The sequence below is a fragment of the Amblyraja radiata genome, chromosome 25 (genome assembly GCF_010909765.2).
Source record: "Amblyraja radiata isolate CabotCenter1 chromosome 25, sAmbRad1.1.pri, whole genome shotgun sequence".
NCBI lineage: Eukaryota > Metazoa > Chordata > Chondrichthyes > Rajiformes > Rajidae > Amblyraja > Amblyraja radiata.
Window position 1 is genome coordinate 23520256 of NC_045980.1, and position 17481 is coordinate 23537736.

The 17481-nt window shown below is 41.7% G+C and overlaps 1 protein-coding gene across 3 annotated transcripts in view; it reads right to left on the minus strand.

Moving 5' to 3' along the window:
• Positions 1–17481, minus strand: part of cabin1 (calcineurin binding protein 1) — a 244075-nt gene that overhangs the window by 137664 nt on the left and 88930 nt on the right. For all 3 annotated transcript variants that reach the window (XM_033043465.1, XM_033043466.1, XM_033043464.1), the window contains exon 27: positions 7404–8167. In XM_033043465.1, the coding sequence (XP_032899356.1) occupies positions 7404–8167 (764 nt within the window). The remainder of the gene's footprint in view (positions 1–7403; positions 8168–17481) is intronic.

Genomic DNA, 17481 nt, shown 5'->3' on the forward strand with positions numbered 1-17481 from the left:
AGGACAGAGACAATAAATGACATGAAAAGCAGAATATAAAATAAAAAAAAGTGTAAAAGGACAAGAAACAAAATCACTAAGGTCAAATAAAGATGGAAGAACTATGTTAACCATTTCATGGAAATGCAGTTGTTGCATTGGATTTACTTGGCTGCTGACAGCCCACTCTATCAGGAATTCAGCAAAGACAGAAGGAACAAAGGAAAGCTGAAAGCTGCAGCCATAAATACTTGGCAAATAGTTGATGATTGGCATTTTGGGAATAGCCCCCAGATATTTGCAAGAATCATCTACAGTAAATGTTATCAGTGGCAGGATTTATAATATCAATACATTGAATAAGTTTTTTTTAAGTTTCAACGTTCTCAAGAATTATGGGGGTTTCCTCATTTGACTTGATCACTTTTTTGCTTTAATTCTATTCTTATTTTATATCTATAGCTTCAATTTTTCTCTGCATCTATTATCACGCTGCCCATTCTTGGACAGGAAATGCAGCATAAAAATCCATCATCAGCACTGGATGAAATTAGTTTTATTATGGCACAGGATAAACACTTTTTATTGAGCTCTCCTTCCCTCACCCCTGCCTCCGGCCCTATTTCCCGGGCAAGGAGTCCTTGCCTTCTAGTAACGACCTCTTCTCCCATCTCCAACATTTCTTCTCCTCGTGGACACCTCCTGACGGCCTTCTACCCTTTCTTAACCTTTCTATTTCCAACTGCTGGTGCAAAATCAACGGTCTTGACTTCTCCACTCCCCTTACCCACTCCAATCTACCTCCTCTGAAAGTGCAGGCCTCCGCACAATCCTAATATTGTTATCATACCTGTAGACAAGGGAATTGCTGTTGTCTGGCAGGCTGACCTCTACTGTGCTGAGGCCAGGTGCCAGCTCACAGACACCGCCTCACACTTAGCCCTCGACCATGACTCCACAGAACACCAGGCCTTCATCTCCAAGATCATTACAATCTCATCACCTCTGGCAATCTCCCCTCTGCAGCCTCGAACCTTATAGTTCCCCAACCCCGCAGTGCCCTTTTCCATCTCCTCCTCAAAATCCACAAGCAGAATCACCCTGGCGGACCCATTGCTTCTCCATGCTCCTCCCCCCCCCCTTCCCCCCCCCCTCGAACTCATCTCCAAATACCTCTATTGTATCTCACTCCCCATTATTCAGTCCTTTCCGAGGCTCCTCACAAGCAGCCTGAAGAAGTGTCCTGACCCAAAATGCCGCTAATCCAAGTCTTCCAGGGATGCTGCTTGATCGGATGAGTTAATCTAGCACTGTTTTACTCAAGATCTCAGCATAAGCAGTTTCTTATGTAACCACAAGCAGTAGGTCAGCATCAGCAGCTGGACATCATTTAGGCATGCGATTCAGCTTCAAACAACCATAGAAATAGTAATTATATGCAGGGCATTTAAGAATCTAATTTTAAATATATTAAATATTATCTACCATTAATGCAATGGCATTCAGATTTTAACTTTTTGATTTGGGTTAGACTTTGTTTTATGTTAATAATGTCTATTGAAATCATAACGAAAGGGTTCGCCTGACTGTTAGTGACATTAACCAATTTGCAAACAATTAGCTTCCAGCAAGACAAACAATCTAGGTTTGAAACAAACCAGGCAACTCAAAAGCATGCAGCCTCCTTATACTACAATGTAAACGTACCATAGATGATCACACCGTTTGCTATTTGGATGGTCTTCATTTAACACAATAGGCCAAAAGCAGCTGAACAAAAGGACAAAAGCAAGACTGTAGATGCTGGAAAGCATGTTGCGTTTTCATTACAGACGGAACAAAATCTAGTTGCAGCATCAAGGTGGGGATGGGAAAATATTCTCTGTCTATGCAGTAACTGTGACTGGTGATTTGACAAGTCGAGCGGAAACAGAGGAGTAAAAGCAAGTTTTCCTTCTGTGCACCCTGGAAGTTGCAAAAAGTGAGAAAAAATCTTGTTTTCTTGTGATCAAAACAGAAGCTGAGAAAGACACCAGACTGAATTACGAATTAACATAACTCAAGAGAAAAAGTTAAGGAATTGATAATTTTTAAAGTGTATTCATTAATATGAATGCAGTGGCATAAGTTGTTGTTCCCCATAATATAATTTGCAATATAAATCACAGGACTATATCTCCAATTATAAAATTCTTGCAAAATAAGTGTTTATTCCTTGATAAATAGCTTCATTCTGTTAGAATTCTGTCTGCCTTTTGAAAATTAGACTTCACAAGAAGGTAAGCAAGAACTCATGGTATCCAGAAAAAACAATGAAGAGTTCTATCGTCACAGGCTTAACTGGACTTTTGACTATGAGCATCACTTCACCATCCACGGAAAGAAGATGATTTCAAGAGGGAGTTAGATATAGCTCTTGGGGCTAACGGAATCAAGGATATGAGGAGAAAGCAGGAACGGGGTACTGATTTTGGATGATCAGCCATGATCATATTGAATGGTGGTGCTGGTACATAGGGCCGAACGGCCTACTCCTGCACCTATTTTCTATGATTAATGTATTGCAGCAATAGGGAACTCAGATGCAGAGAAACATTTTGTGCAGATTTCGAAAGATCTTCACTGGTAAATGCTGATCTTTATTACTTGTGATATGTTATTGAACCATTCATTTTTAATTGAACTGTATCTATAATACTTATCCAACAAATGGATCATGACAGCACAGTGACATAGCTAGCAGAGCTGCCTCCGCAGAAGTCCAGCAAACCCGGTTTAATCCTGATTTGTCTGCATGGGGTTTGCATGGTCTCCCTGTGACTGCAGTAGTTTCCTAGTTTCCTCCATCTGTTCCAGTCTGCTACCATATCCCAAAGATGTTGGGGTTGATAGATTTATTGGCTTCTATAACTTGACCCGAGAATGTAAGTGAGAGGAAGAAACTGGAGGGAGTTCACAATGCTGTAGGACAACTGCAGAATCCTCATTTGCTGTTTTGAGCCAACGGATATGGGTAAATACAGCAGTCAGTACTGAAACTGAATGTATCCATACTTCCAGGTTATTTCCCTGTTTCTTATGTAATATTTCCATTGTTTCATATCCTGTATTTTAAGTAGTATAGATCATGGTGTGTAGCCAAAATAATGAGATGAAGCAAAAATAAATACATTTGTTTTTACAAAGAAAAATATCAGATTCTATGTTTTCTTGCCTTTTTTGTGACATTTTTCAAGCAGGATTTCATCAAATCCTTCGGCGAATTTATACCAGAAAGATTACATTAATTTTGCAATTAAATAACTATACAAGCCAAATTTGGATTATGCTTATGATTTTTTGTTATCATTTATCACCGATTAGATGGTTTTCTGATGTCCCAGGTTTTTGCAGCAGAACGCGAGTACGGTGCCCCTTTGGCCACGTGTGAAATGTGTCGCGTGTAAACCGTTTTTATATTTATTGTTTCTTTTTTTATTGTTTATATTTTGTGTTTAAGCTTTCCATTGAAATACTTAATAATGAATAGAACTTAAAATCATGAAATTAAAATCTAGTTTGCTCACCTATTTTAGCGGTCTCATTCTGTAGTCCCTCCTGTTGTCAATGCTATTTATAGCGCTATAATGGGGTTTATTTGCATTCGTCGCGATTAAAACAAAAAATTCAAACAACGCAATTATAATGACTGGAGTGAACCCTGGTGGGTTAGGTGCTGACATTTTGTAAGGGAGCTTCGAAATCAGTAAGTGTCCCATATGTTTTATATGTTTCATTTATTTTATTTCAAATTTTGAAAGTATTAAATTTTGGACAAATTTTAGTTGATTTTAAGCACAAATTAGGCCCATTTTTAATCCTGTGGCATTTCATTATGATTTAATAACTTTCAAATTTGGCCACCCATGTCACAGGTTGGTACCCTTATTTACGGAAACACCCATATCCTTGGTTCATAGATCCTCATGGAATAACACTGCCAGACATCCAGGGAACCATGCCAATCCAAGGAGAAAGTAAAGGGAAAACAGTGGTCTCCATATAGCACATGGCACATTGCTGTGCAGCATGCAAGAGTTTCTCACAACAGCAGAGACAACCATTACAACTAATATGAGGAGCTGTTTTCAGGCATGACTTTCAACCCCAGTCAGTGAATGAACGTTATTTGCTTCCATGGGGTAAAGGTGAAATTGATAATCTGGAAAACTAACCTGCCTCTCTACCCACTAACAGCTTATCAAGAGGCAACATGACGAAATATACTGTGACCACAGTGAGAAGTAGATTGTGTAATACCTTTTGATCTTTCCACTGCTCAAGAATGCCCCATAAATGGTTCAGGATCTTGCACATGCTAGCTCACTTTGCATTGTGCCCTTCACTGGAAATATATATATGGCATTAGAGATAGGATAAAGAAAAGGCAATTAGCTGACCAGTATAATCTAAAGAAGATTGTTATTGACTTCAGGAGGCAAAGCAGTATTGATGGCAATGATGGACGATAGCTTCAAGTTCCTGGCAGTAAATATCACCAGCAATGTCTTGGACCAGCCACATCAAAGCTATGGCCAATAAAGCACACACGCCACTACTTCCTTAGAAGACTTGGGAAATTCAGCACGTCCCCAACAACCATCACCAACTTTTGCAGATGTGTCATAGAAAGCATTTTATTGGGATGCATCACAGTCTGGTTTGGGATCATCTCCATCCAAAACTGCAAAAAATTGCGTATGTAGCACAGACCATCATGCAATCCAACCTCGCTTCCATTGATTCCATCTCCACTTCACGCTGCCTTGGCATAATGGAGGATCAGTCTCACCCCCCCCCCCCTCTTCCTCGCTCTCCCATTAGGTAAGGGGTATGGAAATTTAAAAACCTCAAGTTTCAGGTACAGTTTCTTCCAAGCGTTTATCAGGCAATTGAACGATCCTCTCATCAGCTAGAGTGTGGTCCTGACCTCCCATCTACCTCATTGCAGACCTTTGAACTATCTTGAATCAGACTTTATCTTGTACTAAATGTTGTACCCTTTATCCGTGCACTGTGGACGGCTTGATTGTATTTAGGTATAGTCTTTTCTTTGACTGGATAGCAAGTAAACAAAAGCCTTTTCACTGTACCTAGGTACATGTGATAATAAACTAAATTATACGTGGTCTTCAAACAACAACCATCCAATTGCCTAGAAATATACCACTAAATCTGCCAGTCATCCCAGCACATTGTACCAAAGTTCATCTCATTTACTTCCTTTACGAGTATGATATATAGTGAATTTAGGCTCTCAAATGAAGATGAATTTTGAGTAATTATTCATAGAGAACAAAGGATACATTGTATCAAGGAACAATGGACGTTCATCTTTGGGAGGAATGAGGATATCCATCCTCCCAAGGATATTGGAAGGAAGTGTTTTTTTCTATTTTTTTTAGTCTTTAGAGATACAGCGTGTAAACAGGTCATTTGGACCCCCGAGCCCGTGCCGACCAGGGATCACCCCGTACACTAATTCTATCCCACACACATAGGGACAATTTTACAGAAGCTAATTAACATGTAAACCTTTGGAATAGGGAGTAAACCGGAGCACCCGGAGAAACCCAAGCGGTCACAGGGAGAATGTACAAACTCCATAGAGACAGTACCCATAGTCAGGATGGTGTGGAAGATTGCATCCTTCACGTGGTCCGCCCTGTTTCGACGAATGCAATCAACCTGGCGTGCACAATCAAATAAGATCAAATAATAATAATAATAATAATAAATTTTATTTATGGGCGCCTTACAAAAATTTAGCAGGTAGAGGAAAAACAAGTAAGGGGAATGAAATAAATAGTAGAGACATGACTAGTACACAAAGTAAAGACAGAATTCAATACAAAACACAATATGAGGCAATTAATGCACAGATGAAAAGGGAGGGGGACATGGGGCTAAGGATAGGCAGAGGTGAAGAGATGGGTCTTGAGGCGGGACTGGAAGATGGTGAGGGATACGGAATTGCGGATCAGTTGGGGGAGGGAGTTACAGAGCCTGGGAGCTGCCCTGGAGAAGGCTCTGTCCCCAAAACTGCGGAGGTTGGACTTGTGGATGGAGAGGAGACCGGCTGATGTGGATCTGAGGGACCGTGAGGGTTGGTAGGGGGAGAGGAGGTCAGTGAGATATGGGGGGGCCAGATGGTGGAGGGCTTTGTAGGTGAGGATCAGGATTTTGTAGTTGATCCGGTGGGAGATGGGAAGCCAGTGAAGTTGTTTAAGGACTGGAGTGATGTGATGCCAGGATTTGGTGTGGGTGATGAGTCGGGCGGCTGCGTTCTGGACCAGTTGGAGTCGGTTGATGTAGGTGGAGCTGATGCCAAGGAGAAGTGAGTTGCAGTAGTCCAGTCGGGAGGAGATGAAGGCATGGATGAGTCTTTCAGCAGCGGGAGGTGTGAGAGAGGGTCTGAGTTTGGCGATGTTGCGGAGATGAAAGAAGGAGGTTTTAATGACATGGCGGATGTGAGGCTCAAGGGAGAGGGTGGAATCAAAGATCACGCCAAGGTTGCGGGCCTGGGGAGATGGGGAGACAGTGGTGCCGTCGATGGTGAGAGTGGGGTTATTGATTTTGCTGAGTGTGGCTTTGGAGCCTATGAGGAGGAATTCTGGAGGAATGAGGAATGAGGAGAAAATAGAACAAGTTGTCCTACAACTTTAGGCTGTGCACGCCATCCGCAAGAAGAAGATAGTCAGGATTAAACCCATGTCTCTAGCTCTGTAAGGCAGCAACTCTACCACCGTACCATAGTGCTACCCCTAAGTGAGGTCTCAGCATGGCAGTAGAGGGGCCTATGACAGAGTGGTTGAACAGTATAGCTTTCTAACAGGAAGCTACTTTCACGAATAATGACCTGCATTGCTGAAATCATCCTTAGTAGATATCCCAGCAGTGGCCCAGGTAGGTTTGGGTCCATTACGTAATGCTAGGTCTGATATCCACATAAGACCTTTTTCAGTTTAGGTCAGTGCCACATTCATGCTGGAACAAAATCAGAATAGTGAAATTGATCATGTTTTTTAATGTCACTGCTTTTTCCCCCTCACTGAGTTATTTGTACTGTATACGTGTATTAGACACATGGAACACCAGGGGACAGCATTCGCTAAGCATGGAATGACCAGGTTTAAGATAACATTTGAAAATGCCGCACAAGTTAAAAAAAAGCCACAGAACAGAATTTCTCAGCCAAGTCCCCAAAGTGGCCAGTAATTGTTCTAAAAAATTCTCATCCCTTCCCAGCATCAACTGTCAACGTTTTAACATTCCTCATGTTAATCAAGTCCTTTCAGTCACACAAAGTTGACCTTTTCAAGCAGGAATTTATGTTAAAAAAAAAAAAAGCAGAATGTCTTTCTAAATTAATCACATGCATTTACCTTGTGTGTCTTGCTGTAAATGTATAGATACGCCAGTCTGTAGAGACTCTTGTAGTGCTGAGGGAATCGGCTGAGACACAGATGCAGTGCTCTAGTACACTGCTCGATCAAGACTCGGCGCTGCTCCTTCTCATCTCCTGGCAGGCTCTGAGGGAGGTCCTCCAATCTGTAGGTGTCTTTTGTATCTCCTGGAGGTTCGGTTGTTTTCTTTTTTGAGTCACAGAGAGATGAGGAGGTGGTCCTGGTGGGAGTGACAATAGCTGTGCTTGTGATGCCAATCTGACACTGTGACTCAGTGTGCAATTTTGCCCCTGCTTGTGCTGCCAGTCTCAAAGCCAGAGCATCTATGCCTTCACTGATCTCCATATTGCTTCCTCTGCAAAGCTCAGAGCAGACTCGTCCCACTGAATCCTCTTCTTCCAGCTTCCTATAGTTCTCCCTTGATGGTATAGCAGTTTCCATAGGTGCTCTGTGACCTGTACGTTCAGCCAGCCTCAAAGTCAAAGCATCAATGGCGTCTGTAATCTCTGCATTGCCTGCTCTACAATCCTCCGATGACATTCGTAACCCAAAATCTTCTTCTTCTAGTTTTCCATGGCTCTCCCTGGATAAAACAGCAGCCTCCACGGTTGAGGAAGATGAAGGACTACCTTTACCAGAGTGAATCTTCTTGCTACTGTCCTGGGAACTGGCTGCATCTGTGAAAACGTCCTGGGTCGAGCTAGAGTCAGAAAGTACCAAAATCACGCTATCTTGACTTCTCTCTGAAAATAAAACACAAGTCATTCAATTATAGGTTGCAGTTCTTGGAATAATAGAATCATTACAACATGGAAATTGCCTATTTGGCCCGATTCTGCTCTCGTCAAGAACCATTCAGCCAGAACCATTCCTCAACTCATTCCCCACAACCTTACAATTATTTAATTCTCAAATATCCATACCTGCGGTATGCTTCGATTGAATGTCCTTACACTGTAGTGATTTCTACTTTTCTGGAAGGAAATTTGTATCTCAAGCTTGTTGCGTTGCGTTACATTCTGTACCACCCTTACTGAATGAAAATCTGTTCCTCAGTCTCTAGTTTCAACTGATCTCCAAATTCAATGCCATTTTTGGGACATAGTCCAGATTTCTACGTGTACAAAATGTTCTCCTAAATGGCCTAGCTCAAATTGAGGTTACATTCCCAGCCACTGAGCCAAATATTTCATCCGCAGCATTCAAGCACAAATGTTAGTGGTCAGAAAAGTCAATTTATTATTTGTGATTTTCTAATTTTTCCTCAACATAATTTCAGTCCGTGCAGTTCAGAGTACAATTTGCACACTATTGCCATTTTCAATAAGGAGATGAGTAGATAGGAAAATGAGGGAGAACAGTTCTCTAAGAATCAGTTTGACATCAGAAACTTTGCAAAACCCAATCATCATTGCACACCTATCATATTGTTTTAAAAAAGTTTTGCCAGAACAATAAAATTTCAACCTACTTAATTGGCACTGTTCTACATTTATCGATGATCAGAAACAAGGCATCTGAATTTTTTTTTTAAACTCTCCTTACTAATTACATGACTAACAGTTTCATGATGCAATTATCGGCAAAACACAAAGAATAAGCTATTACTACTATTTATACTTAACCAAGTAGTATACAATAACACTCCAATATCTCACATTTAGTACTCTGGATGCGCCCGACTGACAGATTTTTCAGATTTCTGGATGTTATTCCTATTAATATCCCAATACGCTTTTAATTTACTTTTTTTCTAAGATGTTAGGCAGTAACATTCTCTTTAAACTTTTCAGTTTAAAGAGAGTGCAAGAACTGGGGCCCCAGTGAGTGGAAAGAGAAACAGTAAATACTACCTAGTAAAGTACATGCTGAACCATTGAGATTTCTGAATAGTCAGATATTGAATTATGAGTTTTACTGCGTAAACCATTCTTTTGCTAGCAAAATCAAAGGGTCTGTTTTCATGCTGTATCTCCAAAACTAAATAACAGTGAAAATCTTTATTGGTGCATGTTGAACAAAAGGAATATCTGGAGAGAATGCAATTTATTCAACAGAATGCTCATTATAATGCGAAAAAAAACTCTTGTTGAGTTTGACTCTCTCTCTTTCCACAAGAGCAGTCCGAAGATTGTAGAGGTCTTACTGCCTGAATGGATGAGCTGCTTAATTTGCTGAAAACAGGTCAACTGCAAATGCCATCTCCATAGCCCTAAACTCATCTCTGGAACACCCGGCCAACGAGGAATCCTACATTAGACTCATATTTATCAATTATTACTGCCTTCAACATCATAATCCCATCCAAACTCATCATCAAACTCAATAATCGAGAATACTTCCTCTCCAATAACTCTCAGCACCAGTGCCCCGCAAGGATGTGTTCTCAGTCCCCTACCAAACTCACTTTACAGTCATGTGTGATATATAGGGGCCCACACCAGGAACACGGATACAGTAGACGAGGTTGAAGGAGGTTTTGCTGAATACTGTATCAGTTGTTCTCAGTGTGGGCTGTCCTGGGCCTCGTCCACTGTCAGAGTGAAGCCACGCGCATATTAGAGGAACAGAACCTCATATTTCACTTAGGCAGTTTACAACCCAGTGGTATGAATCTTGGACCAATGATTTAGTAGGATTAAATATAATTTGTTCAAATCGACGAGGATACAGGGAGGCTTCAAGGAGATACAGACCAGTAAAGTAAAAGATCAAGACTGGCAAATGGGGGAGGATTGTCAGATTTAACGAAAATATCTACCACCAGTTACACCACAGCTTGAGAACTCCATCTAGTTTTGGTCACATTACAGAAAGATTTGGTTGCACTATAGCAGGCATTAAAGTATTGCAGCTATGAGGAACGTTGGGATAAAAATGCATTAATTAATGAATAATTATTTGTGCATTAATGTCCTGCAGCACCAGAGGATCAAACACCGTCGACCATTGCTTTTCCATCATCAAAGATGGGCAGTACAATGGCACAGCTGGTAGAGCCACTGCCTCACAACTCCAGAAACCCGGGTTCGATCCTAACCTTGGGTGCTGCCTGTGCGGAGTTTCCATGTTCTCCCTGTAACCGCATGGATTTCATCCAGGTGCTCCAGTTTCTTCCCACATCCCACTGCCGGTTTGGAGATTAAATGGCCTCTGCAAATTGTCCCTAGTGTGTAGGAAGTGGATGCATAAGTGGGATAACATAGAACTACTGTGAACGAGTGATCAAAGGTTCGGGTTGATCCAGAAGGGCGAAGGGCCTGTTTCCATGCTATCTCTAAAAGCGAAAACATTTTCTAAACTAAAAATGCCTAAATCTCCATCCCTTGCCCTCGCTTTGGGAATTCCGACCTCTTGGCAGTGCCTTCTTCCTGCGTACAGGCAGCAACTAAAGAGCGCAGCCACAGCGGTGAGGATTGCACAGGGGAGGAAGAGCAGCAATTGCTTGAAGTTGGTAAACTGGCGATGTTCAAGTACATGGCAAGGGACCTGAAAGAATACACCACGGTTGTTACCGACTTCATAAGGAAATGTATGGAGCATCAAAACCATCCAGATGTTCACCCATCCAAAAGCCTTGGATGAATCAGGAGGCTCACAATTGTCTGAGGACCAGATCTCAGACATTCAAGTCCGACGACATACAAGGTCGTACAAGGTCCAGGCACGACCTGAATGCCATCAAAAAGGCTAAAAGAGACTTTTGCTCTAAATGCAAGGATAAGACTGACATTGGCAGCTGTGGAGGGCTCGCACAACATCACTTCCTGCAATGCAAAACCAACTGTCAGCTCAAGTGACTGAGAGGCATCATTCCTCGACGAGTTCAATGTGTTCCACGCACACTTCAATACATTGAACAGTGATGTGCTTTCTGTGGCCTCCATATCCCCCAATGGTATCGTAATCTCAGTCTTCAAGGCCGACGTCAGAAGATCATTCATGAGGGTGAACCCTCAGAAAGCATCTGGACCTGATGGTATACCTGGTAGCTTTCTCAAAACCTGCATAGACCAACTGGATGGAGTTATTGCGATGTCTTCAACCTCTCATTATTAAGATCTGAGGTTCCCACCTGTTTTAGATATGGTGATGTGCCTAATGTCTACCGACCAGCGGCACTAACATCCGTGCTGATGAAATGTTTCGAGGTTAGTTATGGCGCATATCTACATATCCCTTTTCATCTGGATCCTCGACTTCCTCATCAACATAACATAACTGGTACATAATTGGCAGTAGCACTTCCTCCTTAATAACCATCAGCACAGGGGCACCTCAAAGCTTTGTACTCAGTCCCTTTCTATTCACTCTATGCCCTTGACTGTGTAGCCGGACACAGTTCCAACTCCATCTTTAAAATTGCAAACACCACCACCATTCTTAGAAGCATTACAGGTAATGATGAGAAAATGTAAAGGAGAGAGATCAATCGTCTGATTGAATAGTGCCAGAACAACAATCTTGCTCTCAACATCAATAAGATCACGCAGTTGTTGACTTTAGAAGAGGAAGGCTTAGGATCCAAGAACATGTCTTCATCATGGTGGCGAGAGATTCAACAACTTCACGTTCCAGGGAGCGCACATCTCGGAAGATCTGTCCTGGACCCTTCATATCGATGCACTCATCATGAAATCTTATCAACGGTTCTACTTCCTTAGAAGATTGAGGAGATTCGAAATGTTGATGGATGTTCACTTGAACTTCTACAAGTGTACAGTACAGAGACTGGTAGCATCATGACCTGTTTTTGGTATGTCCAGGATTGTTGGAGGTTACAGAAACCAGTGCACACAGCCCATTACTGGTACTGACCTCCCCACCATCGAAAGGATCTGTGGGACACAGATCAATAAGGCAGCGAGCATCATGAAGGACCCACATCATAGTGCCTATGCTCACTCCTGCCATCGGGAAAAAGGTACAGGAGTCTGTAAAGCAAGACATCCAGGTTCAGGAACAGCTTCCCCCCAACAACCATCAGGATATTGAACATTACAGACACCAACTAAACTCCGAACTACAAACTGTCATGGTGGCACTCGTGATTTTGGGCTTTTGTGTTGTTAACGCTAATATTGTTTTTTATTATTTATACATTTTTTGTCTGTTTTATGATATTATTTATTGAGTACTAATTTTACAAACCTGCAATGCTGCTGCAAGTACACATTTCACTGTTCTGTTTCAGTACATATAACAATTAAACACTTTTGACTCTCATGACAACCAGACTCATTCCTTCATTTCTTAAGCATTTCTTCTTCATTTTAGTTGCTTTTGGTGCCTTACTAGAGCATTAAAGGAAGTGAAATTGGAGAAGGGGTGCAGTGGGGGAAGGGTGTCTTGCCCACAGACTATCCAATTCCCACGTTCCCCAAATTCTCATTTACCAGTGATGCATTCAGAGTTAGAGAATTCCAAAGATCAATAATCCTTTGCATTTCTCCTTCTTGTAGTCCTAATAGAACAATCCTTTTCCCCAGAGGATGTCCCCTAATCTTGACTCTCCACTCTCCACATCTATCTTGACACTTTCAAATGTGTTCATTATTCATACTTGTATCATATTGCTGGTCGTTAAATCCTTCATGGGTGGTTCCATCAATTGCACTCCACTGCTCTGCATTGCTTGCCTCACTATGGAACCTTTTAGGGCCATGTATGGGGAATAGCTGGGTGAATACGGTGATAAGGAAATAGATAAGGTGGGCAGAGTGCTGAGAAGATTTACTAGGATGTTGCCAGGACTTGTGGGCCTGACCAATAAGGAGAGGGTGACAGGCTAGGACTTTACTACTTGGATGGCAAGAGGTTGAAGGATGTATAAAATCATGAGGGGGTAGATAGGGACAGTGCACAGTGTATTTTACACAGACTAGCGTAATGTACATTGCTCTCCATAATGTTTGGAACAAAGACCCCTCATTTAGTTATTTGTTTCTGTATTCCACAATTTGAGATTTTTAATAGAACAAAAATCACATGTGGTTACAGTGCACATTGCCAGATTTTAATAAAGGCCATTTTTATACATGTTGGTTTCATCATGTAGAAATCACAGCAGTGTTTATACATAGTCCTCCCCCTCCCATTTCAGGGCACCACAATATTTGGGACACAGCAATGTTATGTATATGAAAGTATTATGTTTAGTATTCTGTTGCATATCCTTTGCATGCAATGACTGCTTGAAGTCTGCGATTCATGGACATCATCAGTTGCCGGGTGTCTTCTCTGATGATGCTCTGCCAGGCCTGTATTGCAGCCATCTTTAGCTTATGCTTGTTTTGGGGGCTAGTCCCCTTCAGTTTTTTCTTCAGCATATAAAAGGCATGCTCAATTGGGTTCATATCGGGTGATTGACTTGGCCACTCACGAATTGACCATTTTTTAGCTTTGAAAAGCATTTTTGTTGCTTTAGGAGTTTGTTTGGGATCATTGTCTTGCTGTAGAATGAACTGCTGGCCAATGAGTTTTGAGGCATTTGTTTGAACTTGAGCAGATAGGATGTGTCTATACACTTCAGAATTCATTATGCTACTACCATCAATGAAGATAACTGAGCCAGTACCTTCAGCAGCTATACATGCCCCAGTCATAACACCCCCACCACCGCATTTCACAGATGAGGTGGTATGCTTTGGATCTTGCTTCCTTCTCCCCTCCATACTTCTTGGCAAACTTTAACCCGGCCATCCTATTTTTGCGGTTAACCAGTTGTTTGCAACTAGCAATGTAGCCTCTGTATTTCTGTTCATGAAGTCTTCTGCGGACAGTGGTCATTGACAAATCCACACCTGACTCCTGAAAAGTGTTTCTGATCTACCGGACAGGTGTTTGGGCATTTTTCTTTATTGTAGAGAGAATTCTTCTGTCATCAGCTGTGGAGGTCTTCCTTGGCCTGCCCTTTCTTCTTAATGATGTTCCAAACAGTTGATTTTGGTAAGCCTAAGGTTTGGCTGATGTCTCTAACAGCTTTATTCTTTTCTCAGTTTCATTATGGCTTCTTTGACTTTCATTGGCAGAACTTTGGTCCTCATGTTGACAAACAGCAATAAAAGTTTCCAAAGGTGATGGAAAGACTGGAGGAAAGACTAGGTGCTGAGAGCTCTCTTATACCTGAAGGAGGCAATTACAACCTGAACAATTACAAACGCCTGTGAAGCCAAGTGTCCCAAACATTATGGTGCCCTGAAATGGGGGGGGGGAAAGAGATGACACACACCTATGTATAAACACAGCTGTAATTTTTACAGGGTGTAACCAAAATGTATTAAAAAAAACATTTAATCAAATCTGACAATGTGCACTTTAATCACGTGATTTTTTTTTCTATTACAAATCTCAAATTGTGGAGTGCAGAGGCAAATAAATAAATGATGGGTCTTTGTCCCAAACATTATGGAGGGCACTGTAAAACCAAAAGATATAGGTTTAAGGCAAGAGGGGACATATTTAAAAGGAACCTAAGCAACAGCTTCTCACACAGAGGTTGGTGGGTATATGGAACGCGTTGCCAGAGGAGATAGTTGAAGCAGGTACTAAAACATTTAAAAGACATTTGAACAGGTGCATGGATAGGAAAGGTTTAGAGGGATATGGGCCAAACGCAGCAGGTAGAATGAGCGTAGATGGGGCATTTTAGTTGGCATGGACTAGTTGGGCCAAAGGGCGCATTTCTGTGCTCTTACACGAGGCTGAAGTGTGTATAAAATCATGAGGGAGTAGATGGGGAGAATGCTCAGATTCTTTTTCCCCCAGAGTAGGGTAATCCAGTACAGAGGACATGGGTTTAAGGTGAGAGGGGAAAGATTTAATAGGAGCTTGAGAGCCAGCTTCTCACAGGTGGGTATATGGAACACTGCGAGAGGTGATAGATGAGGCAGGTACTTTAGCATTTAAAAGACATTTGAACAAGTACATGGACAGGTAAGCTTTAGAGGGATATGGGCCAAACGTGGGCAGGTGGGACTAACATCGATGGGGCATCTTGGTCAGCATGGGCTGAATGGCCTCCTTCTGTGTTTGAATATGAGAAAGATATCTAACTATATTAAATATAAATCTAACTATATTAAATATAAATAAATATCAATTAATATTGAAGCAGGAAATGGTTATTTGATATACAGATCAAACTATACAGGGAAAAAAATCAGAGGGCATAGATTTATCATGAGAATGAGAAAGATTTAAAAGGGAACTGAGGGGCAACCTTTTCACACAGAGGGTAGCATGTGTGTGGATAAAGCTGCCAGAGAGAGTGATAGAGGCGGGTACAATTACACCAATTAAAAGATACTTGATATTACAGAGAGAAAAGGTTTGGAGGGATATGGGCAAACACAACAGTTTAAACAGCCTTGGCCAGCATGGATATGTTAGGCTAAGGGCCTGTTTCCAGGCAGTATAGTTCTATGATTCTATTTGCTAATAATCTTACTTAATTGGCTTTCAAGTGTGCTCCAGTACCACGTTTATAGTCCAATGTAGGTCTCAACCCTAAACGTTCATTATCCCTTTCCCTTCACAGATGCTACCTGACCAGCTGACTTCATCCAACAGTTTGACGCAATGCTAGCATTGATTTCAAGAGGGCTAGAAAACAAAACAGGGGTGTAATGCTGAGGCTCTATAAGGCGTGGTTAGGCCGCATTTGGAGTATTGTAAGTAATTGTGGGCAGCATATCTGAGGAAGGACATGCTGGCCCTTGAGAGGGTCCAGAGGAGGTTTGCAAGAATGATCCCAGGAATGACTGGGTTAACATATGATGAGTGTTTGATGGCACTGGGCCTGTACTCGCTGGTGTTAAGAAGGAGGTGGGACCTCGTTGAAACATACCAAATAGTGAAAGGCTTGGATAGAGTGGATGTGGTGAAGAAATTTCCACTAGTGGGAGAGTCTAGGACTAAAAGTAATTACCTCAGAATTAAAGGACGTTCCTTTAGGAATTTCTTTAGTCAGAGGGTGGTGAATCTGTGGAATTCTTTGCCACAGAAGGCTGTGGAGGCCGTCAGTGGATATTTTTAAGGCCGAGATAGATAGATTCTTGATTAGTACAGGTGTCAGGGGTTATGGGGAGAAGGCAGGAAAATGGGGTTAGGAGGGAGAAATAGATCTGCCATGATTGAATGGCGGAGTAGACTTGATGGGCCGAATGGCCTAATTTTGCTCCCAACACCTATGACTATGATGTTGCTCTAGAACCCAGCAGCTGCAGTCTTCTGTCTCTTTGGTTTTGGAGAGTCAAAGTCAAAGAGAGATACAGCACAAAACTGATCTTTTGGCCCATTGAGTCTGCACAGATCATCAATTGCCCATTTACACTAATCTTAAATTCTTCTATCTTTTTATTCTCCCCACGTTCTCTTTAACTTCCCCTATATTCTACCTACACACTAGAGGCAATATACAGCAACCAACTATCCACCAGCACGTCTTTGAGATGTGGGAGGAAACAGGAGAACCTGGAGAAAAAAAAATCACAAGGTCACAAGGAAAATGTACAAACTCTTACACAGACAGCACCTGAGGTCAGGATTGAAGCTGTATCTCGGTCCGATGAAGCAGCAACTCTACCAGCTATGCCGCTGTGCTGCCCGTTAGTGTTACCAGAATTCTGGAGTGTATGTACTTTCATGTATCACAATGTACTTGTCAGCTGACAGACGGTGGGGAGGGCAGAGGTGGGGAAGCTGTCCGACCTCCATCTCAACAGTGTAATTTACTATTATTAAGCTGATTTTCATCCTATTTCAGGTCAGGTGTCCACATATCTGTTCCAAATACCATTTCTAGTTTTGGTTAATCAAAACAGTATGATCGAGCTTAATAACTTTCCCAGCACAAGATTTATGACCATCTTTCAACAGATCTCAGGCAGTCTCCTCAGCTTAGACTTGTTGAGATGCTGACTACAATATTATTGTTTAAAGCTTCCTCTCGAGTCTCTTAATGACTGCAAACATTTAAACATTTAAGAAAAGCTTAGATGTTCAACAGAGTATTTTTGTTAAATACAGGTCAGAGTTCCTGCTTATTCAGCAAAGC